The 25707-nt window shown below is 42.4% G+C and overlaps 1 protein-coding gene across 5 annotated transcripts in view; it reads right to left on the bottom strand.

Annotated features, from left to right (window-relative positions):
• The window catches only part of ZNF827 (zinc finger protein 827), a 106387-nt gene extending 83308 nt beyond the window's left edge, over positions 1-23079 (bottom strand). For all 5 annotated transcript variants that reach the window (XR_011738866.1, XR_011738865.1, XM_065837409.2 and 2 more), the window contains exon 1: positions 22666-23079. Coding sequence is in view for 3 of the 5 variants with exons in the window: in XM_065837409.2 (XP_065693481.2) it covers positions 22666-22708 (43 nt within the window). In the remaining 2 variants the exon portion in view is untranslated. The remainder of the gene's footprint in view (positions 1-22665) is intronic.
• Positions 23080-25707: the final 2628 nt, after the last annotated feature.

The following is a 25707-nucleotide window of genomic DNA, read 5'->3' as shown; positions in this document are numbered from 1 at the left end:
CATTATGCCTAGAACAACAACAACAAAGTAGCAATAGCAGAAGAGACAGGAACAGGACATGGATTGCCTTTCCTTCTCCAGACACACATGTTCTCCGTTGGTCTTGCCTATATGAAAGGCAGACAGCAACATTTTATTGACAGGGAGCAGCAGGAGTGCAGTACTCTTCACTTAAAGGTTTGCTACCAAGTCCAGAATTTCCCTCCTCTTTGAGTGAGAGCTCCCCCTCCTGTTGCTAATCTACCTGTAACCACTCAAGCACTTCCAAATCTTCAAGCAGTCTCCATAACAAAGGGCAAATTTCCTCTGCAGCATCTCTATCCCAAAAGCCAGCTGGATTTTTTTTTTTCCACCAGTGCAGTTTCTTCTGTACCCAGAAACCAGATGTCTAACTGCTGACACAGTTCTGATTGTCCTCTTCTCAGTAATTTCCTTCAGTTGCTGAAGTATCAAGTCCATTGTACTTTAAGGCTGTAAGGTTAATGCTGAAAAGGCCAGCATCAGTGTCTCATCATCAGCTCAGCCAAGCCCCTTTTAAACATTGGTGAACTGATTTAGAAGAGTGGCAATTTCATTTCTAAGTAAAGTTGCCATTCATGGCCTTCAGGGAAGGTTTTCAATTCACACCAACTTGTCAGTCTGTGAGTTTGAACAAGCTTGTGAACTCCAGGAGAAATCAGCCCAATCCACCAACTTCCCTACAATTTCAAATTAAAGAAAACCCTCCCGCAGAACTCAGAGACTTCATAGGATACCCAGACCAGCTTTGCCTGAAACAGGAGCCAACTTCTATGTGTCTTGTCAAGAAACTTCAGCTGTTTTTCAGGTCTGTGGCAGAAGATCTGCATGAGACATTTTTCCCTTCTCTTGTAACACAGCTAAGGAGCTCTAGTGAAAAGTCCTTGAAAGCCAGGAATAGAAATGTAATACCACATTTAAATTTCTTCTCTCCACCATAAATATACTGTAGTTTTTATTACAGAATTACTTACGGACATTAAGCTACTGGCGTTTCATTTCTATTGCAACCTGAAATGCTAAGCATGGGTAAGAAACCACACAGAAGTTGCAAAGCAGGAAAAAGTAACTTCAGAGTTAGGGGCAAATCTGCACCAACTTCATTTGGAACAAGACCTGGCTGGCAATCTCACCAACTTTTACCGAGTAACTGTTCATGAGATTGCCTCTTCTCAACATGATTCAAGAGTCAAGACCTGTCAACACTTCTCTTTCCTGGCTTCCATGGCAGTTCTGGAGGGAGAACTGCCTCCCAAACCATTTATCACTGGCAGAGGTCCTGCACGCTTCAGGACAGCCCATCACACAGCACTCCGGAGCCTCACACAAGTACTTCTCGCTCTGGTCAGAGAAAGCAAAAGGCACCAAAATACTGTTGGGCAACTGCTGCCAGTACTGTAGCCCAATATCAAACAATCTCTGGCAAAGCCACACATGTGTGCTGAAGCGCTGTTTGAAGAAGCACCAGTTTCCCTCACTCGCCCACTCATCTGCTTGTTTTCGAACACAGAGAAGTTCTGTTTCTTCTTCAAGAGATCAGTTTAAGAGACAAATCTTGTTGATCCCAAAGTATGTTATTTCACTTTGTGAGCATCTGCCCTTTTACTTACAGTAGTGATTAGAATTTGACCCTGGTATGACTTAAAATGTAAATATTAACTTGCCCAAACTACTTTTATCTGAAAACTGAAAAAGACAAACATGTTTGTTGATTTATATCTGAGTCACCCAATTCAAATGTGGGAAATTTGAACTGTACGAAACATAATATACACATGCCATTCACAAAACTGGCAAGTCTGAGATGATCCACAGTTCTACTTTGCAGGACTTGGAGTGGAGAAATATGAATGCAGTAGGCTAGATCTAGAAACAGCCTGTGTAGCAAAAGGAAACGGGAACAGTCTCCAGGTTATGGCACTGAGCGACAGACATGGGCTGTGAAAACATAATTGAAAGAACACCATTCGGATCACCAGAGATTATCTGATAAGAGGCTACAGTTAAAGAACCCACTCCAAAGAGACTGAATTTTCATGGTAATAGGGACAAAGTTCCACTTTAATCATTCAGTGCAATGAGTAAATTAAAGAACTTCAATACAGAATTAACATTGCAAATCCATATACTACAGTGATATGAAACATATGGAAATTGTAATTATGGGATTACAGAATGAAAATTAAATGTAGAAGTAGGTAGAAGTCAAATCATTTTTAAAAAAATGTGCACAGGAAAATCGCTGATGAGATAAATCAGATAAGATTGCCCTAACTTCAGCAGTTACATTTCAAGAAAAATCTGGGAATATATAGGACCAGTATTTAAAGGGACAGGAAAGCCAAACCTCATCTTTATTATCTTGATATCAAATATCTTAATCTATATAAGGATTTCAAATATGTTCATTCAAGTTTGTGTCAACCTAAATGAATTGCATTTGTTGGCTCTTTGGCGCCGAGATCATCTTCCTAATTTGTTGCCCCAACAGCTTATTCCATCTCTAACGTCTATCATAAACCATCCTCTGCATTTTCTACACTAAACACTACTGAAAGAGCTAGGATTAAGTGATAGGTTTACACTGGGGAACTGAGGAGCTCTGCAAAGATACCTAAAGAATTTGAAAGGACACATTAAACTTAAATGAAGGAGTTCTGAGAAAACACAGATTCAGATGAGCGATCAGTTTATGGCCAAGAAAATAGTCAGATGCATCAAAAATAAGGCAGAGACAACAACTGAGCAACCTAGAACTTAGCCTCATATGACTTTTATCAAGAATAGCAAGAAAATGGAAATGAATGAGAAGCAGCAGCTGACAACCGAGAAGGCACGGACATCTATAAAGGCATTTAACTAGTCATGGACAAGGAAGAAGCGAAGCAAATAGTAAACTAGTGTGCTCATATTTGGCCTCCTGATGGCTTCCCATGTCCTACTCCCTTCTGTCTGCTTTCTTAGATCCCTCAAATAAGGATTAGGGATCAGACCAACGTTCACTCTTCTCACAGTCCACGTCAGAACACCCGCTCTTTACAGGTTCCATTATAATTGTTATCATCAGCATAATAGTCAAGTAAGAAGAGTTTCCCATCACATGATGGCTGCACATTCCAGAAGAGAACACAAGGCCAATGATGTCTCCATCTTAGTTCTGTGACAGCCAGCCAATTTACGCCCTTTAGAACTGGAATGCAGAAGGATGCTCACTTCCTTCAGTCAAACACACTAAGTACCACTGGCACAGAAGCCTTGAAATTTGCCAGAAACTGCCATCCTGGGTAGAACACATTTAGTGGAACATGGAAAAAAGAAGCCATACTGGAGAAGCTCCAGGATGAAATTAGAGGAGATGAACTTGAAGTCCTAACTGCAAACAGCACATTGAGAGAGAACTATCATCCACAAAGGTGTCACATTAGAATTTAGTGCAGACCAGATAATACAAAGGAGAAAAGAATGAAGGAGCTAAGAACTGAATACAGTAGATACCTTTAGGTAAACTATGTACGCTGTCTAAGTGCATCATTTCAGCAACGGGAAGGAATAGATAGAACAGATCACTTCCTAATATCACATCACCTTCTAATTCACATCACCTCTGAATGTCAGCTTCACATAAACCCTTGTTGGCTTCACAATCGGATCCTACAGAAAGTGGCACATATAGGCCTAAAAATGGCAGTCACATATGGGAAGTCTCTTCTGTGGTATCCTATATAAATTGCTCAGCCTAGCTGCTTACAAACTATGTTTTTTCTATTCAGGTTCTTTTTGTTGGAAATGTTTAAAAAACAAGTGAATGTCATTTCTTTGGGCTGTACAACCTTTGTGCGTTCCCACACCCACCAGACCATGTGGATGTGAGTGCTGTAGGACTGCTCTGGAGAAACTGGGCAGACTGTGCACCAGCATCCCAGGGGCTCCACCTCTAAAAAGCACTTACAGCTCCATCTGATTGGACTAAACACCCAGAGCAGTAGCTATGTTGACTTTCCCACAGGGATGCTTGCAAGAAAATCATGATTTTAATAACGACACAAAGGTCTGCCTTAACTCCTTTTATTATATCAACAGCAACAAAGAAAACCTAAAAGTCAGAGTTACATAAACAGTCATGTGCTAGAGTGCCCTCGGTCCCCCATTTTCCCTTCATGAGTTCTGTGACCTGTAATAGGTAAGCAGCACAGAAAGTCACTGTCCTCTTTCAGTGGAATTTCTGGCTCACTCACGTATCAATGGGATGATTATTCAGCTCTTGACCTCATCACAAAATGGTTCTAGCAGTGTTGCTGGTGAACCAAATTTCTCTACTGCAGTATGACCTAAAGAGAGCAGCACAGCTGCAAGAAGGAACTGCCAAAAGGCCATAGCTCTTCTGGTCTGTACTTCTCCCCTGTGTTTAAGATGTGTGAAAATACTCACACAATTAGACAGGAAAAGAAACCCTAGGTAGGACTCTATATTTCATCTCCACATCTTCTAAAATAATGATTTTCCTAACTGGAGGGAAGGAAGAGAGGGGAAAAGAAAGGCACAGCTTTTAAATACAAGGCATAGATCCTCTACTTTTATTCCTAACTTGAAGTGACTTTGAAAAAATCCACTTACAAGAAAACCCCAGAATATTCACCTACCAATTTCTCTAGTAGTGCTTTTTTTCAAAAAAAAGGGCTTCAAGATGAACAAAATTGAAGAAAAACATGTTAATCACTTTGCAGTAACTGGAAGTCTCGAAGATGCTTTGCCTATATGCACGAACAACTATGAATGTGCAGAAAAAACATGGATTCAGGTTTGCCAACTGCTATCCAACCATAGAAGGTCAAAATACAGGTACAGCACCTCAGTTTCCTCCTAAAGACAGAATCCAGGTGTGATGGACTCTTCCAATGAAGAAGGGAAGTAGGATGGATTACTGAAAAAGCTTGTCATGGACAACATAAAACTGTCTTTATTTCCTTTCCCTGAAAGCATAAGAGTTCTGTGGTAGACTGGAAACAGAGACAGTGACCTTTTATTTTCAGCCACAAGCCCCAGAATAAATGTGTCAAATGGATGTCATTACCTGCCAAAAAGATCCTTCTTTTATTAGCTAAGTATTCATGGAAGAGGACAGAAACACATGGTTTCTCCTGAGGTGAGCCATCACTACTTGATGAAAGTTCTCAAGGTTGCTGACAGATGACAAGATGGGACCTGATAGTGACAACAATTCTGATCTCCCATAAAACAAGTTCTTCAAAAGATAACTCCTAGTACGACGGATGTTTGACACCTTGCCTCCAAGAAAGATTAACTATGTTTCTGTTTTAGGCAAGCAGTTAGTAGCTGTGGATCAGTGTCCGAGGAGTGTCGCTTTCACCAGGATTCAGAGACTTAGGCACCAAATGAAGAGGCACTGCCTTAGAGTGCAGTTAGGAGATGTGGTTAAGTTGACAAAAGCTCATGACCAACAGAAGTGCTGATCTTGTGCCCTCCCTTACATTTTCTCTGCTGTTTGCTTGACTGCTTGAGGAGCCAATGTCAACTCACTAATCTGGCAGAAAACAATCTGCCAAGAAACCAGAACAAAACTCATGTGAAAGAGGAAACAGGAGAAGGAGTCAACAACTGGAGTCACCTATCCCCTGAGGTCTTTTGGAGTGCAAAGCATATCACATCTTAATGAAAAACACCAGAGAATTCTCCCTGCCCCCCAAACCTCAACAACACACTACACCTCCTGGGGAAGAGCTGGCTCTCTCAGTCAGGATGGCCACAACCTTCAATATCATGCAGGTTGCTTGAGAACCATTATCTGGGACATCTATAGCTGGGTTGGCCAGCATAGACTTTTTTGACACTAATAAAAAATTCTCTAGAATTGGTTGCCACCATCTTCCTGAGAAAAGTCCTAAAGACCAAGAAATAATATCTTAAGAGTGAAGCCTCGTAATCAGCAATCCTGAAAAGTAGGTGGGCAGAGCAGTATACCTTTTAATGTAATGCAAATGTATAACAATGTTACATATATATACACATATATATAATAGCATACATGTATGATGATATATGTATGATGACATATGTACAATATTTGTCTTACTACAATTTAGAGTTACTTGGTCCTAGCTGGATTTTGCCACTATTTGAGCCCCAGTGAGCTGAAGTACTTAAGATGCATGCACAAAACAGAACAGAACACACATGGCCTTAGAGGAGGGGAATATTTTTGAAGACCATTTCTTAAGCGGTGCCCCACAAAAGAACATCCCACACACAAAGTTTTCATCAGCTGACTTGACCAATACCTAGAACTCCTGCAGACAAATACTGTGGATTTTTATGATTAAGGTTTTCAGATTAAACAAATATTTCTGAGGACTGCTTACGCTGCAAAGGCTGGCTAGTAGCCCAAAGACAAATTAATAACGCACGTAAAGTGTCAGTATAACAACAGAAAATCATGTTTCTTACAGAACATATTTTATGGTACTGATATCCTTCTTGTAACACTTTTATGGGGACTGAACAAAATACCACAGCCAGCCTTACTGAAAGTTTTTTCCACAAGCCCTCATGAACATCCTACAACAAACTACAGTTGAGTTTGGGCACACCTTTCATAAAGCACGAGATAATGACCACACTGATTTTTACACCAAAGGAATATGGCCAACTGAAAACCCGAAGTCTGTATATTAACATGTCAAAGGAACATATCTTCTGCCTGATGAAAACAAGCAATATGATAAACCATTTGCTATGAAACCAAAAACTTTTTTAGGCAGTAACTTCTGAGCCAGATTCAAGACCCTTATCAAGAATTTCAGGCTTCCCTGGGGTCTATTTAAAACCAGCTGTGAGATCAGATTAAGAATCTGATAAAGTATTATTTAAATTTGAGGACAAACTAAACATGCAGGAGATCAACTGCTATTCCCATAGCTCTATTTGAACTAGGAATCAGCTTTAACAATCTCTGATGGTTTAAGTGGTCCATGTGCAAGCCTACCTAGAGAGATTCCCTGCACTTAGAACAGTAGTGTCTCACATCAGTGCACATTTACAATTGTGGGCTCACACGTCAAGTTCACTATAGTGATCAGAAATTCTGCCTTCTCGTAGTTATAAGAGAATCTAAAATCTCCTTTAAATTATTTCCAGTTAGTCTACTTTGCTTGTTCATCTGTTTTACTCTAGATCAGGAGTGTCAAACTCATTTTCACTGGGGGTCACATCAGCCTCGTGGTTGCCTTGAAAGGGCTGAATGTCATTTTAGGACTGTGTAAATGTAACTACTCCTACAGTGAAAACAAATCTGACAGCCCTGCTCTAGATAGATGTGTATGGCAATGGGCTGTTGTAGCGAGAAAGTATCAAATACCAAAAGGTAATAGGGATGCTGGCACCCCCAAAATAAGGAGAGTTAAAGATTATTCTCAAGACTTCTATCATCCTTACCATATAGTCAAGACCTATCATCTCAGCCTACTTCATAAAGGAGGGGAAATATTTTATGATTTCCCACCATGAGCCTTCATTAGCAATGAAACCCCAAACTCTAGCAAAAAAAAATCCAGCAAAAAAAGCTGGCTACAGCAAGAAGATCTCTAAGTGAGTGAACTTAGTTTCCACTCTACATCTAATTATTTCAGGAGATAATCACATGAATGCCAAATGGTCAATATATAAATCGGTAATATTTTAAAGCCATCCTTGAATCACAATTAACTCCATGAATGAGAAAGTATTTTTATTCCTTTGGCAGGTCATTAATGAAATCTTCTTTGCAAAGTTGCTCATGGAACACAGAACTAGTGTCTTGATTAGGAAATTCTAAGCAGAAACACAAAACTACCTTATCTTAAACACGGTCTACCTGCAAACCAGAGGCTCAGTTACTCATTTTCAAATGGTTACTTGCTTTGTAGTAGTTCAGTTCTAGGTCATAGTCTTCTGTTGTATTTTTAATGTAGAAAACACCAAAATACAGATTTTAAAAAAAAAATTATTATTATTATCTTCCCCTGACAAAATCCCAGGCTACACCTATTCCTAAATTACAAAAAGAAAAGGAAAAAAAAAAAGAGCTGGAAGGAAGGAAATGTGTGGTCAGACTAGGCAATCACTATGAGCTCAAAAAATGAACTAACTCAGCACTTTCAATCTATCATCACACAGTCCTGTTTCTGTGTTACGGTAGACAAGATCCATTCACTTAAACAATTCAGCTTGAGAAAACTGAAAGATCATACTATGTTACTAAGATATCTGAAAGAAAAAAAGCAGAATAACAACCTCAGTTCTTCATGCATTTCATCCCTTAAAAGAAAGTGGATTTCAAGAAAGGGGGTGGGCACATATGAATTACCACGGAACTAGACAAAAACTTGATCTGTGACCTGGAATAAAAGGCTCAGAAATATAGGAAATTCATCCATTTTCTGAGAGGAAAGCCTCTGCCTTTAACAGATCAAGTAAGACCAGCAGAATTTCTTTCTGCGTATTCCGCAATGTTTTTTGGCACTGCAGTGATCAGTCTCCAAGACAAAGATTAAGCATAAAACATAGTTCAGAGGATCTATCTGCTGACTAGATGGTTCAAGGTATCTTAAAGTGACTATATTCTTTTTGGCTGTCAGTGGTATCCACAAGGCTCTGGCAAACACCAGAAGAAAACTGGGTGAAGCACCCTTACCATTGTCACTTTTATGTAGTGAACACTTCACAACAAAAGAAACCTCCATAGCAAAACTGAAGTAGGGCATTAATGTAACTCTAGCTATGAACAGTAGTTTCTTATATCACATTTTGTATGATCTAGGTGCCAAAAAAGACAGGAAAGCTTTACTTTCTAATCTTCATTTAACTTGGTAACAAATAAAATTGGTGGTCCATTCTATTTTGCATACCTATGTTCTCTGGTACCTTTTGAGGTACATCTGTAACTGCCTGCTCTTAATTCAGTGCCTTCACCAGCTAACAATTCATCTTTATTAAGGCCCGCACCTGACCTGTCACCTCCCCACAACTGGCTGCAGTGGCAGCTGTCTCAACTGTTTACTGCAACAAAATACATCTTCACTGCCTGAAATGCACTGCAAGCTGCAGCGTGGTCACAGCCCCAGCAGTAAAAAGCAGTTACAAGAATCCTCACATGTTCCTCACTGTTTATAGCAGCCAAGAATAAGGTTATCGCTTATGCTATATAATATTACAACACTGGTTTACCCTCAATCCATGTAACTCAGTTTAGTGTGGCTAGTCATTTAAAACTGACACGGTCACAACAGCAACCTGATTTTAGTCCCCCTTACAGTTGGAGAGGAAGCGGATGAGAAGTTGCAAGTGTCATTTCGGCTGGCAAAAGGGGCTGACTGAAGTGAGAAAAGTGTGCAAACGTGTTACTTTGTTGCATACAAACAATTTGCAATGAAAATAAATAACTCCCTGATCACAACTGCAATTTAGTGTTATGGCCTGAGTTCACAAAAAGTTCTCACATTACCTGAAACACTAAAATTGATCTAAAACCTCCAGGAAAAAGCCATCATTCACCTACGTTCTAAGCTATGCTGTGCAGGGCAATTCCAAATTTTCCTAGGGGACAAACCATTGACCGAAAGGCTAACTGAGGCACCAAAACCACACCAGCTGATTACCTGCTCCTTCACCCACACATTTCAAGGAGTTGCCCTCATGTGTTATACGCACTACATAGGATTGTGCCTTAAGCAATCCAGAGTAAATTTACCATGGCTACCACGATGTATAAGGAAAAATTGTCTGCTAAGGTTGATAAATCAGTCAATTACCTGTTTCCTTGACTTTTATTCTTGTGTAAATGTTTTAATCCTTACATTACCAGTACCCATGCGAAGATGATCTGTACATTGCTAAAGCAAACTATTTAAATTACTAGGAAATCCTTAATTACTGTAAACAAGATTACAACAGATTTAAAAAGATTTCTAAACACCACAGAGATAGCTCCAGAAAACAAAGCTCCCTTGCTGTCATTATTTGAGGCTGCTGTCTCCATGTTTACTCCTGCTTTGTGCATGACTTCCAGTGCTCTCACAGCCCGCCTGAACAGCACAGCAAGAGCACATGCTGTCTCTCCATCAATACCCCCTGCACAGCTGAGCATACAAACAGGCCATGAAGTTCCCAGTCTTCCCCCAGCTCCTCCTATTAAGTCTAAATCACCTTCATCCCCAGGCCACACATGCCCCTCTATAAAACAGGCACAAATCATTAATATACAGAGAAAGGGAAAGACAGGCAAAATTCTACTGAAGCACTGACTTCATCTTCAAGATAAAGATGCTTCAGTGCTCCTGGTAGGAATCCAAAGAACAGTCCAATCCTCATAGGTGCAAGGAGAGTATGGGAAAACCACAGAAGGACACTGTCCTTGCCAGCGAGCTGGTTTAGGCTCAACATGGAATATCAAATCCACGGCAAGGTAGATGCACATGCTCTCAGGTAAACTTCCTCTTTCCATACTTCCTTTCACTGGCAATAGCAAGAGATTTCCAGAAAATGAGAACAGAAGCGCAAACCAAAATGATAATGATATACCATCCTTCTTCCTCTGTACACAGAAGTTATTAAAAACAAGGGACTGTGCAGTAGACCTGGTTTCCTGTGTCTCTTCAAAGGCACAGTCAAATTTTAGAATTGAGAAGGGGTGAATTCCCAGCAGGGTTTGTGCAGGGATAGACTAATGTAAGCCCAGCATAGCTTCAATACTTGAGGAAAGCTCTTTAGGAGGTTTCAGCAGCACTGTAAAAACATACAGCAACATCCAGTCATTTCAAGGAGCACGTTTCCCATCTTTTTCCTGCTTACCTCCCTTCCTCCAATGGACAACTGCTACAGATATACAACCTCAACCGTTATTACCTTGGTTTCCCTGAGAAACTGCCAAATGCATCTTTGCTAGAGGACATCTAATAAGAACACAGGCTCTCTCTGAGGCTGAAACAATCTTTTTGTTGAGTTACACGTGCCTAAGACAGCAGGCTGATTTTCTAGCTTATACTCCTATGCACTATACAGATACAACAAAGGAGAAGGAAACAATATTTCCTTGTCATTCTCACGCACAGGGTAATCCTTGAGAGCACTTTCTGATGTTTATCACTACTGTAGAAAACCAAAGTTGATGGGACACTTACTAGTTTCCTGCCTTTCCTGATCGGTCTTCTGGAGCTGGTCTAGAAAATTTATCATAAATATGGACTGGCAGAGAGTGAAAAAATAGAAGAATTATCAAGTGATAAAAGCAGTGATTATATCAGAAGTGGTTTTGGAGAAAGAAAAAGAAGAAAACCAGTCCTCATCAATGTAGTAGCGGGAAAAAGAAAAAAAGCTCTCTGTGAAACTCCCAATATGTGTGAAGAGTATCTGAAGAGAGCTTCCTGTTGAGCCACAGGAAAGAAGGAAAAGCAAGAACTCAAAAAAGCTGGAGGTTTCATGTCTGTGAACTGTCCTGCTGACATCCCCACAAACACCATACAATCCCAACATCTCTGTCGCTGCAGTCTAAAACTCTTGGACCCCAAACCACAGTTATAACTTATAGCACCAGTAAAACAGCAAGAGAAAAAAAATTTGCTTGCTAAAGGGAGGTTTTCATCTCCTGAGCACAAAGTTAACTGAGCTAGCTTCTAAGTAAGGAAGAAGAACACAGCCTCTATCTCTCGGTCTCTTTATTGTTGCAGGAGGCTGGCCTGCATTGTATTGGAGTCTGAAAAACTGTCAAAGTAGCGGTTGCATTTGCCTGCCTTGATGATACCATGTACTGTTGTACATTCTGACCTAGGCCTACTTTGACTCTTTTGGTCAGCTCGTTATTTCCTTCTCTGATCATGAACAAGTCAACTTTATAACAGCCCCAGTGGCATTCTGGCAAAAGCAATTCATTCCACTCACTTCGAAAGAATTGCTACCTCTACATATTCAATAATCCAGACACTTTTGTTCAGTTTACCCATAGGGCCAGTTTCACTCCTGTGTGACAGGTGAGTCTGGCAAAGGAGGAACACAGCATAAGCCTTTACAGCTGATACTCCCTTGTGTTTTTTAACCTAGGCTCAGCGTAGAGACTGGCTCATCAACAGCAGCTGGAAATGGCTGTTAACTAGTAGTACATAGATCTGAGTGCATTCCAGCTGTGGCTCCATCTCTGACCCTTTCAATCTCTGATTCACAGTCTACTCTAAGTTGCAGTGATAGAAAGATGTACAGAACAGCAGCACTACCTCCCCCTTAGGAACATCCCCATGCAATGAGAACCCCTGTCTGGAAAGGCCAAGGCAACTTCCATACTGTTTGCATCACCCCAGCAGCACAAGGGAGATCAGAGGAAGGCTGCAAAGTTGGCCCATTGCTGATAAGAAACAGTAAATCCTAGACTAAAAATAATGTTAAGTAGAACTCAGTGAAGTAATGTCACATCATTCTAAATATTGAAGTGGAAAGGTAATGATAGCAAATACTGTGAACTTTCCCTTTTATTAAAATACAGAAAGAGAAAACCCCATGCTAGCTACTCGCAACACTGACCCTTAGAAATAAATTTTAAAATATATGGAATTGTTTCTTTAGAACACATTTATGAAGGTTGTTTCATGATCAACAAGGTAAAAGAAACAACAAAATCAAATAGAAATCCCTATGTCACCTTAATATGTAGGCTGCAATAAACAAAACATGGGAAGCCTCAGATCAAGCTGCTACAGTGCCTTTAATTATCCCTGTTGTGTTTACAACCTCTATCAAGGGGTCACAAAGTGAAGGGAAGAGCTCACAAACTGTATGTATAACAGTATTCAAGCAGAGCAGGTGACATCAGGCCAGAATACCTGCTCTAACAAAGGTCTCCTTTGTTTTGACTAGTCTCTGTTTGTTGTTGCTATATGCAGCTTCACTTACTCTATTTTTGGTAAATAATGTGCTCCTGTTTTACCATTCTATTCTGCCCCATTACTCACCTGAGGTGCTTTATGCACATTAGCTTTCTGACTAGTTCAGAAACAAAGGTTTAGGTTTCAGATACTGAAATTATTCCTCCCTATAAATGTCACAGGAATCTAGTTCCCTATAATTTAATTTTTCCTCTCTCCCGAAGTCAGATTAAAACATGGCAAATTATATTCTCAGTGTTTCTAATTCCTCCCACAAGGATGATATTATGGTAACGTATCTATTGGAAGCTTCAAGAAGTTTTTGTTTTGTCGTGCTGTGTTTGTTCCCAAAGACAGCTGCTTTCTCTGTCCCTGAGAGGATTGCTTGGAGTTAACAAGCAAAGCCAAACAAGAGAGGATTAGGAAGCTACTCATAGTGTTAGGCTAACACAGAGAAGCAGACCTTTCCATGTGCAATAGGCACTCCTGACTCCTAGACACATTGTTAAAGTCACCGCCTCAGCTTTCAACCTTAAGAAAAATCAGAGGTCACGTAATGAATGTCCAAGCACTGAATAGAAAGTGGACATTCCCCAGACCTTATTTCAAAGAGATTCAGGATTTTGTGATAAGATCCGGGTACAAGGAACTAATGCTATGGCTATTTAGGGCACAGATAAAGTGTAAATGGCAGAAACCCATTTCTACATTCTGCCTAAAAATCCATCTAAAATTCAGATGCCGAGGAACAGCTAGAAGCAAAGCGGAAGTTTCATGTTCATGTCCATTCCATCGCTGGCTTTCCTGCCGAACAAACAAACAAGTGTGCCAATGGCAGTGGGATTCAATTTTATTTTTTCAAAGTGCATTTCTTGGCTGAAAACTCTGTGGGCTTTACCAACACTTTTTATGCAGGCCAGTAAATGCCTTCAAAGACAACAACTCCAGTTCTCATGAGAGTATGTCTATACTAAATAACGTGGTGCTATGTAGTGATATCTGAGCCAGCTTGAGTATATCCACAAGTATTATAGCTGAATTAACCTGGGTAGACTGCTGTGATAACTGCCTCCCGTACACAAGTTAGCTTATTTAGAGCTTGCTTTGTTATCTCAATGTGGCACAGCACTGTGCAGGAAGACAATATAAACAATTATGGTAAAGTCTATTTAGACCTTATGGGCAATGTAAAAGTACCGCAAGGTGGGCAGAAGAGCCCCCTTCAGAGTTATTTGCTGTGCAAAGAACTCCCTTTAGCAATGCAGAATTGACAAAAGGATTGTGTCAGCCCTTCCTTTCCAGAGCACGGAGCAGGGCGAGAGCCTGTGGGCAGCAGAAATTAGAGCAGCTCTAGGCTGTTACGCTTACACTGGTGCCTGAGAAGGGCTCTTCATGGCTTCAAAGTGCTAGAAATACAGAGGTAGATAAGGGGAAGTTCTGCTCCACACACAGAGAAACGAATGGCTCCTCGATCACTAGTTGCCAGTCTAGACTTGGCACAGTGGTCTGTAAGGGGAGAGACTCGCCCTGTGCCTCAGGAAAGCAAGCAAACACAAACAGCTACACCATCAGCTGCCACCAAACGCACTTGCCTGCCACTCTCTCTGCTCCTTACCTACTTTGCACTGCATGACCACTTAGCATGTGGCAGATCTGGTTTTATTTTATTTTTTGAGAAAATAACTTTTTTGAGATAAAAAACTACCTGTACTGCTACACAAGTCAAAATGAAGTGCAGAAGTGACTTGCAAAGTATTCCTGTTCGTTAATAAAGTCACAGCTAGGGATCACTCATAAGGCTAAATACACACTTGTAAAGCCATCAGTTCTTTTAATGCATTTTTCTAAAAGCTACTTACCATTCATTCTAAAGAATTCACTGCAACTCTCACTTTTGCCCTGATACAGCATCTTACAAACTCTAACAGGCACCAAGACCCAGGGCATGTCCAAAACATCCACTTAAAATAGGAAGCTGTAATTTTAAAGTGAGCTTGAGCCATTTTTCTCCCTTACAGAAACCTTGAGATAAAACTTCCATCCTCCTAATTTAAGACCATGTAGGGAAGAATTCTTTGTACCTATACAGAAAGCCCTGCAAAAGAGGAAAAACATATCCAAGCAGCAAACCCCAGACAAGGGCCAGCAGAGCTATAAAACCTTCTTGAGGAAGGGAATCCCTAGAGGTAGGACTATGCAGAATTCAAAGTGATGATGACAGTAGCTTGCTTTAAGTTGCTTCAAAAATTTTATTTCTACCCTAGTGAGAGAGCATCCCAAATAAATGTAATAGTGCAGATATTTGGAACCTAATTCTGCTTTCTGAGACTGCTGATTAAATAATTCATTACAAGACCTCTATCACTTGGTAACCCTTTCACTTTTAAAACAATTTATTCTAAACAGTAGCTAAATCATCAGTTTTGCATAAAAACAACTCTCTCTTGGTCTTACTATATTACCAGCACTAGTTATTCTTCCCCCACAGCTTCCATTCCTACTGCCAAAGTACTGAAAAGAACGAGGGAAAGGACTATTTATGCAGCACAGTTTTTCTCTCCTTACTGCATGCTTCTCAAAAAACCAACCAAACAAAAAACACACCAAAAAAGCCAACCAAGCAAAAAAGAACCCACACCAACACCCAGTCATGACACTTCCGCGATTTTCAATTAATCAAACTTGGAATCAAATTAATCAAACTTGTGAATTCTTAAAATTTCACTTAACCTGCAAATTGGAACAAGCTTGTCTTAGTGTTGGGCTTAACTTGGGATTCTACTACTCAGTGTAATTACACCACAAGAAGGAAATCCCTTGAAAGGCAGGAGAAACTTTAAGGAAAAGAGCTAACTACTAAACCCACAGATTCAGACAGGTTTGGAGTCTAGATCAAATAGGATACCAGCCTGTAAATGCTACTGAAGGTAAATGAGGAAAAGAGAAATTGTCTTTGGGAGAATAACACTTCCCTAATTGTGACCCTGAGTCAGTCTATTAAAAAAAAAAAAAAAAACAAAAGACAAGCTCTTATGTGAGCTTACGGATACATATTGCTGAATTCTTCAGTAAAACAGCCACAAAGCAGTGTATGTGTGCAGAACTAATGGGGACTGTACCCTGCAGTATGTGTCCTTTCAATTGAACTATGGGTCAAGTCTGAGTTTTGTTATTTAAATATGTTTTTTAAATAAAATATCTTCCACAGTAGCAGAAGCACCCTCAAAAAAAAAACCCCAAGCAAACCGTACCTTTGGAGAAAGGGATATTATCCACTTTTTTGAGTGGTTGTTGGTGTTTCTTTTGGTTTGTTTACCTTTTGTTTGTTTGTTTTTTCTTTAGCCCAACGTAATTTGTTATTCTTCATGCCCATACCAGTTATTATTCTTCATTAAAAACCCAGTTTTTCAAAGTGGAATAAAAAGAAAAAGTTTACGTTGGGGGGCAGAGAGAAGAAAGAATTGCCTCACCCCCTTGAAAACTGGGCTCTACTACGTATTGCTAGCTACTTTGTAGGCCAGATTCTTTGCGTATTATTGTTTCTGTGAAACACATGATACTTTAGCCTCCACGCATCCTGAAGAGTTTTGTCTATGTAAACCTAAATTACATGAATAATGTACCATAATGGCAAACTAGGCAACAAAAAAATGGCATAGCAGAAACCAGGAGAAAACATTATTTAGAAGATGTGCTCTCCAAGGATGACTCTGGAGTAGGTTACCAGCTGTTAACAGTAAAGGATTCCAGACATAAGTCATCTGAGCTCCATCTGAACTAACGTCTGTATTATGGTTTCTTTGCAATGGGGAAGAAAAAAAGTCCTCTATACAATTCTTCAAGACAAATCACGTGCCTTGTGAAGCTTCATGTTTGAAACCCTTTTAACTTCCAAAAAGTCCTCTTTTGTAGGTCATGCTCTCATTATCTTGCTCTGGGATCTGCTCTGATTAAATTATAGGAAATTACTAATACTTCACTTTGAACAGCCAGCTCCTCCTGGCTCTTCTTTATTTATTTATTTTTAACTCTTAATTCTTCCTATTCCTGCCTTCTTACATATGAAAAAGACAACAATCACTCTGTTACAAAGATTGTCATACTCATCTGTTTTAAAATTTAAAAACGCATTCTGTCCGCACGTTCTTGTATTTCCCATTCCACTGCTCTACCTGCAGGTTTCCCTCTTTGGCCAACTAAAAAGTTAGTGGTTTTGTTTTACAACCTTTTGCACCTCTTCCCTCTGTAAAATCTAATTCATACGATCCTAAAGACTTAAATAGCTTAACGAGCACAACACTGACTCTTTGGTAGTACAATTTATACCCCAGTGTAATTTATTCCTATTTTGGACTACCAGACAACACTAAAACATAGTCTACCATTGTATGGCTTTAGAAATTGATCATTGACTCATAGAATAGTTTGTGTTGGAAGGGACCTCCAAAGGTGATCTAGTCCAACCCCCCTGTCAGGTTGCTCACAGCCCCATCCAGGTGACTTAGTTTGTCTAATTAAAACAAATAAACAAAAGATCAAAAATTTTAAGAGACAAATACTTCACAGGTCAGAAAGAATCCCCATAAAGGAAGCAGGTATTTCTGAAAAGTCTATGACAACTTCACTATCACGAGAGGGGCAAAACAACAGTGTTTTCAGATGGAGCAATGTGGATGCTTATCTATCCATCAAAAGGCAGCTGTTCATTTGAGAGCTGTATTGTAGCTCCATCAGGCCAATCACGATGATAGCAATGAAATTATTAACCTAATCATCCTAAAAATAATAATTTTCCCTACATGGATCCTCTTGTCGACAATGGACTATATCATGATCCCTGCAGCATTAAGAGGTTAAAAATAGTAAATAGAAAATTTGTTAAAAGCTTCCCCTTGCACATAGAATGTCTGCTAGTAAGGTAATAAACTCTATTAAAAGAAAAAGATTTCTGTCCTGGTAAAAGCCTTTTGTCTTAGAGGCAACTCTCAAATGCCAAATGATGGTAAAGGCTTTTCTGACATTGGGACGTCTTTTGAAAAACCCATTCAACACATTTTCTCTTGCTATCAGAAAGTATCAAATGAAGCAAGCTACAGAAATAAAAAAGAAGGAAGCTCTAAATCACTGATAATTTACTTGTTTGACAGTATTTTCTTTACACTCTTATGATATAACCAGCAATAAAAAACAATATAATAAAAAGCTTCACAAAGTGGAGGGGGATTTTTACTCTACAGAAACAGCTGAACACTTCACCACAGTATCTGGAATATCTAACACCACACTTGACCATGAAAGCAAGAAGAATTATTCCCCATCATTATCGCATACCTAGCTTTTGATATTTAAACCAATATTATATCAATTCTGCCTCTCCTTCTTTAACAAAATAAATTCAATGCAAGATACCATTGCAGTTTGTCCTACATTAAACACATTCTTCAGAAAGCAGCAGTAGCTTGAACTTCTAAACATAGCATCTAATTCTACCTGATACTGTACAACAAATGCAAACTTTGTATAAATGGTGGTGTAGCATTCATTCACAAACTGCATTGCTTACAAGCCTTCAAGGAAGAATCAAACCCCAAGGAGTACTGATTGCTACACTTATGGCAATATAGTGGTATAGATCCTAAACACCTACTTGGGTGCCTCAAAACGTCCCAAAACTTTTACTTTTTAGGCTGAACTCTTCCAAGTCACATTTGTGCAGTTCACAGGAAACAGACTTTCAGGAATTTTCAGAAAAGAAAATAAAGGTGTGAGGTAGAATGGAAAGTAAGGCAACAACGAGAAGCAAAACAGCGAAATTGTATTTATAACTACATTTTTAAAGATTCTGATGCTAATTGAATCTAAGCACTGAAGTGGAAAAAAAAAAAAGAGTAATATACATACACACTCTCTAAGGAATGAGCAGAATTCCTTTAAAGTTCCCAGTGAAAATGAATTGACCTGTCAAAATCAGTTGTACGCAAAAGTAAGTAAGAAAGACACACATGCACCAGGCAAATTTTTTACTTATGGACCTAACTCTGTCATTGTGAACTGAGTCCACACTGCTGTAGTATTTCATTTGGGTATGAATGAGCCGTCGTCAACACAGGAATTCCTGAATTCCTTTCCTCATTCACTTATGTCTTAAATGAAAAAGGATGTACTTTCTCTTGTATTTCACAGAGTCAGTGAAAATATTCTCCTGGCATCCACAACTAAATAGTGTCCAAAAACGGACTTCTTTATACATGGAAATTCCACTTACATGCTAATATCAGTGTCAAAGGGCCCATCCACCTGACTGAACCCTGAGATTTGCCCTACTCTGAACAGGGGACTAGGCCAGACAACCTCCAAAGGAGCCTTCCAAGCTAAATTATGTTGTAAACACCACCAGTGACTGAAAGCTCAACCTTAACTCTGCCCTTTTAAACAGGTGCCACCAAAACAAAGTATTACCACATCCAGTGACATTAATTCTTCTTTTCCCTTCAACCACTGAAGTGTGAGTGTCTAGCAACTTCCTTGACTCTAAATTAAATTATTGCAACAGCCTGATACATCTCTAGCAAACTCTTTTACAGAGAACTTCAGCATAGCATGTGTTTTGCCTGCACAGCCTTCTCTTGTCAAATTACCTCTAAACTTATGAGGGCCATCCACCTAAGTCAGTGGACAGAAGTATAAAAGTCAAGGTCCTGGTCAGCAGTTGTACACTGTCACTTCAAGCAGAGTGACAGCATTCTTCAGTTGCATTTTGGGGTACATAAGAATCTATAACAAATTAATTATGGCCCTGAGATCCTCAGAGAATAAGTTCCTACCTAAGTTATACTAGACTCCACAAGACTTCCCAGGCTGAGTTACATTTGCTCAGTTACATTATAACATTAGTAAATTATCCTGTATACCAACATCCTACTATTTATTTCCCAAACAACTGAAACAGAATCCAAATCATCACAGAGAGGTTCAGTAAAATGTTACATCATTTAAGTGCACTGGAGAGCATTCATGCACCAGCAGGGACCTGTAACAAAACTTCGGAGTGAATCAGAGCATAATGCCCACAATGGGGCAGAGTTAAGGTTGAATAAAGTATTAGCCATCTTCTTTCCAGATGCCCACAGTGCACTTCACATTCTTCTGCTATCAATAATACTTTAAAGTGAAATACACACAGTGTTCCTCTATGAAATGTATTGCTGAAACCAGTAGGAATTCTAGAATAAAACTATTTTACACTGAGTACCCACTAAAGCAACGTGTTGCCAAAAAAAAAAAAAAAATCAGTATTTATGGCATTTGCACACCGAACGCAACAGATTCCAAGGTATTTTCTGAATTTGCAGAACTGCAAACTACAACAGTATTCCCATAAGTCTTCCTGAATTATCCAATATATTATTATTATTACTGCCAAACAATAGCTTTTAATCTAATGTAATCTAGTTGTAAAAGAAAATATGTAAGCCCCATTAAAAAAATAAAACCAGTAGCATTCGTGTGTGACATACAGCATGTGCGTGTCACACATGAGGAAAAAAACTCCCGTGAATTAAACTAGAAAATTAACCCGAAAAAACTGCAAATTAGGCCGTGCATTTAAGAAAAAATAAACACCACACGCACAACTCGATTTGCACAATGAAGGCAATTGTTCCTTGGCCCAGAAAAAGCCGTGACTTCCCCCGGCGCGGGCGGTCAGGAGGTCGGGCCCGGGGGGAGCCTCCGCCGCAACCCGGAGGCAGGGGCAGACGAGAGCCCGGCGCCGAAGCCGAGCCCCCGCTCCGCTCACGGGAGCGGCACGCCCGAGTGAGCTAAAATGGAGCCCAGGTTTGATGTCAGCCCGAGCGGCAGGCCGAGGGCAGCCGCACTGAGGCGGGGGCGAGGGCAAGGTCAGCCGCCGGGCCGGCCGCAGCGCCCGCCCTGCCGCCTCCTACGGCCCCGAGAGCCCCTTTTCGCTTCCCCGCTCCCGCAGGGCTTCTGCCAAAGCAGGGAGGCGGCGCTCGCCGCCCCCCTCCACCGAAACGCCCCTCCACGGCCACGCAAGGCCCTGCGCGCCCGGGCTTGGCCCCTGCCCCCGCCTGCCGCGCCGGGGCCGGGGCGCTGCAGAGGCGGGCGCCGCGCTCCCGCCGCCTTCGCCGTGCCCGCCACCCCGGCCGGCGCTCTGCGCCGGGAATGAGCGCCGGGGCTTGGCGGCTCGGTTCCTCTAGCGGGCGGACCGCGAAAGGGCTACGCGGGGGCAAACGGCGGGAGGAGGGGAAGGAGAAAAGGAGGAGGAAGAAAAAAAAAAAAATCCCCCGAAAAAAAAAAAAACACCACTGGTCAAGCCCTTGACTCCAGCAGAAAGGAAAAGGACAGAGAAATATTTGCGGGGCTGCAAGTTCCGCCCCCCCTTTCCCCCATCCCGCCACCCCCGCACCGACACTCGCTGCCTCGGCCCGTATGCCGGTACGGAAGGGTGCGGGAGGAACGCTGCCCCAGCCCCTTCGCCCGTACAGCAGAGGGGGACGGACCGCGCTCCGCCTGCAGCGGCGCCCCCCGGGCAGGGGCCGGGGTCGCCCCGGTGAACTCCCGATGACCGAGCCCGGCTATGGCACCGGCGGTTCAGTTCTCGCCCCGTGCGGAAGGGCTGCAGGCACGCTCGGAGCAGATGTGCCGGAGACAGACAAATGACCCCTCCATTCACCCCCCGCTCTCCTTAAACCAACCCTGGGGCCAAGTAGGGGCAGGGTATTTTTAGGTCCCTTCCCCTTCGTCTCGCTCTCAATAGCTGTAGAGCGCTTAAATACAACGGGAGGGGGGCGAAAGAGCGGGAGAAAAGTTAACTATTTTGCAAAGAGAGGAAAAAATAGGCAGGGAGGGGGGGAGGGAGTCAGAAGGAGCAGAGCAGGGTGAGCTGTGTCAGGGGATGTGTGTGTGTGTGTGCGTGTGTGTGCGCACGGGGTGCCCGCAGGCGGGAGGATCGGGATGCACTTTAGCCCTGTGCTCTGCTGCTCTCGTCTGGGGCAGCGCCGCCGAAGCCCGAGTCTCGCCTGGCTTCGCCTGACCCTTCATTTCACTGCGGCCAGGAGGAGCCCCGAGCCTGCCGCCGCCGCCTCTCCCTGCTCTGCAGGGACCTCGCCTGCCACGGTCTGCCTCCCCGCCGCCCCCGCCGGCAGCAGCCCCGGCCCCCTACAGGGTGGCCGTGGGGTCGGTGCGGGGTGCCCTCGCCGCCGCCTGCCCCCTCCACTGCCCGCCTCCCCCCGCTCCCGGGCCGCCCAGCCCCGCCGCAACCTTTAGCCGGGGACGGACCTCTCGGCTGGTTCCGCACAAGACGCCAGCAGCCGCTTCCCCTCTCGCCGCCCTCCCCTCCGGTGCTAGCCCCCCTCCCCACCCCAATAAAACAGACCCCCCCCTCCCTCCGGCCCCAAAGAGAAACCCACACCGCCCCCCCCCCCCCCCCCCCGCAGCACAAATGCACAATCACGGGCGAGGGGAGGGAGAGGGAGGAAAGGGCGAGAGACACGAAGAAAGAAGGGGGGAAAGGAGAGAGAGAGGAAAAATTAAAAGGGCACAAGGCTGTTCATCACCAACATGGCTGCCTTAGCTCAGACCTAAAAGAGGAATAACCCAGGCTGTGTCTTTGTCAGTTTCACCTCTGTAACCCTAAACTAATGCACGAAACGACGGAGGCGGCTGCAGAGGGGAAGGAGACGGGGAGAGAAGGAAGGAAAAAATGGCAAAAAGAGGGGGCACTTACGTGAAGAGAGGCGCTTGGGCTGCTCCTGCTTCCTCCTGGGCATTTTCCCCCTTTTTTCACATTCTCCTCCTTGGTTTAACGGGAGATCAAATAAGACCGGGAAGGGGGGGGCACAGACAGGCACAAAGCCGGGCCCCCCGGGGGAGCCGCTAACCGGGGCGGGTTTTCCCTCTTCGCCGGGGGAAAGGGGGCTGAAGCCGGTTTTCCCAGAGCCACCGCGAAGGGCTCCCTCTCCCCCTCTCTCTTTCTTTTTCCTCTCCCCCCCTCCAACCCGGTCGTGCACCTGGCTTGTCCCCGGTCGCAGTATCCCTCAGCGGCCGGGGATGTGCTCCCGGCGGGCAAGCGGGCGCCGGGTGCCGTGGCGGGGCGAGGGCTGGCGCGGCGGTGCCGAGGGCTGCGCCTTGCGCGTCTCCCGGCCCCTAACTAACACTAACGCCGGGATCAAAGGGCAGCGGCGGCGGCGGCGCTCACGGCTCGCCCGCGGGCGGGCAGGCAGCGAGAGGCAGGCAGGGACACACACACACACACACATACACACACACCCCGGCGGGCGGGCACACGCACACACACACACACACGCCCGGGCAGAGCAAAGGGGAAGGTGCCCCCGCTGCGCTCCGGGCGCGGCGCGGCGCTGCGCGCCGGCGGGGCTCAGGCAGAGGATGCGCTGCCCCAGACCCGTATCCGCTCCCAATTCGTTCTTAAAAAAGAAAAAAAAAAAAAAAAAAAGCGAAGGGGGTGTGTGTGTGTGAATTTGTGGGTCTCGACCATTCGCACTGTAATTCCCTCATTTCTGGGGGGAAAGAAAATAACAACCTTAAAAAAAAAAATCAAGACGTTTTGTCTTCCTGTGTTAGTAAAGAAAAAGCATACGAGCGCAAAGCTAACCTCAAAGGTGTGTTCAGCTATTGCTGCACAGGCGCTGGAGGGGCTTGTTTGAACTCAACTTCAGTATGGGGGGGAGAGGGTGACTAGATACAGCTCCCTTCATGCCCAGTCAAAGGTACAAAATAAACATGAAAGGGAGGTGGGCAAGTTAGCATGTGGCTACACTGTTCTTGTACCAGGTTCTGACAATCTCTAGTACAGGTTTCAAAAAGTGGGAAGAATGCAAGCAGCATGAAAAATCACAACTCCTTGAGAAGTTTGTGTATATGGGGAGGGGGAAGGACATCAAGATTAGGTCCCCCCTAATGGTTCATTTAACTGCTACATGATACTCCTACAGTGCACAGAGCAATCTGAGTTTCTGAAATTTACTTTTTCCTGCTATAATGCAGGTATATGAAGCTTTATCCTGAAGCAATTCCAGCATGCATTATGAAATCAGGATAGCAGTTTTCATTAACTGATACATACATTCATTACTTCACAAATCATACATCTCTCTCCAAAGACAGACATGAAGGTGGGGGAAAAAATAAAACAAGGGATTGGGTCTCACTAAAACACAAAAGGTATTTCATGAAAGAGAAGTGCTTTCTTTGTGACTTGCAGTCATTTGGATAAAAGTTCATACAGAGGTTGTTAATGATTTAAACTCTAAAACCTGTTACTGCAATTGAAGTGAAATTGTTTGAAGCATGGTTGTTTCATATAGCTCTCAGTGTAAGGAAACTTTGAACTTATCAGAATACATAATCAAAATCATGAGTCAGATGTTGCAATTTTTTAAAAATGTATTGTAGCATGGGTACCTGTTAGAAATTTTTTTCCACTTTTGACAACCTGACTCATCATTTTATAACGTCAATTTTTTTATCCTAACTTCAAAATACTTTATTAGAAAAAACTGTCTAGGAAAACAAAAAAAACACCACAAAAAATATTTGCAACCTAAACCTTTAAACAGCTAACTTATACTCTTAATGACCTCACGTTACGATGGTTTCAAATAATATTACAATGATTTTACAGTCACAATTACCTTTTCTACAGGGAAAAAAAAAACAAACCTAACAAACAAACAAAAAACTAACCAAAATTTAGAAGACTGAGATTCTCAGGATCACTAGCATGTATGTGCAATTCTGAGGTTTAAACACACATGTACAGAGTACACTTTTACTGAGACAAAACAGACCTCTTCTGACTTCAGCTGGTTTATCATCTCACAATACAGCTAAAATACTTCATTTTCATGGAGAGATGTACTTGTTTTTAATCCAAAAGTAAAAAATAAAGTGTATAACTGACAGAGACAGGGCTGGAGATGAATCCAAACCTTACACTTATTCATGATCAAGAGTACCAAAGTCAGAAATCTCTCAGAATATTTAGGTCTTGTCTTTGCTCTCAGGTCTCCAGATTATCCTGGCTTTGGAAGTCTGTACAGCATTAGTAATAATGACCAAAAATATCAGAGGCATTCCTTGCTATTGCTCACAAACCTCAATTTTGACATGCACCCTTCTTAATTCCTTTTTAAAATACATTCTAATGGCAATTATATTGAACTCAGCCAGCTTTGCTAGCAGCAGCTTTCTGCCTGTCTGAATGCTCCATCTGTGTAGGAGGCCACAAGGTAGCCATTTCAGAGAGGGCAAATGTACTGGCTCTGTGCTCTGATCTACCACTGCCGTGCCAGCCCTTCTTCAGGTGCTCTAGGAGAATGGGATATAGGAAATACCGTATTCCATGTCATCACTCTTTCCACCCTCTATTCCTCATGCATTTCTGGCATTAATTAATGTTGACATTGTCAGCACTAATTTACAATATGCTGTTGTGTTGGTAAGTTTTTTGTGTTTGTTTTTTCCCCTTCATCATTTGAAACCTCCTTTAGGAGAGCTGAGGTGGCTGCAGCAGACACATCACAGGAACACAGCTCTTTGAAAGGGCCATGGGGACTGGCAAGCAATGGAGCTGCACCAAATCTCTCTGAGGGTGACCTTGGCTTCAACAGACATCCCAACAGTTTGCCTAAGAGTTTAGTGGGCCAACCCTTAAGCCGGTTCTGCAGTGTAAGAAATCCCAGTGGTTGAATAAATTATCAGGGAGAAACTTTACATACTCTAGCTTTAAAGAATTTCTAATTCCATG

Source organism: Patagioenas fasciata, chromosome 4 (genome assembly GCF_037038585.1).
Source record: "Patagioenas fasciata isolate bPatFas1 chromosome 4, bPatFas1.hap1, whole genome shotgun sequence".
Classification (NCBI taxonomy): domain Eukaryota; kingdom Metazoa; phylum Chordata; class Aves; order Columbiformes; family Columbidae; genus Patagioenas; species Patagioenas fasciata.
This window is presented reverse-complemented; position numbering and strand designations above follow the sequence as displayed.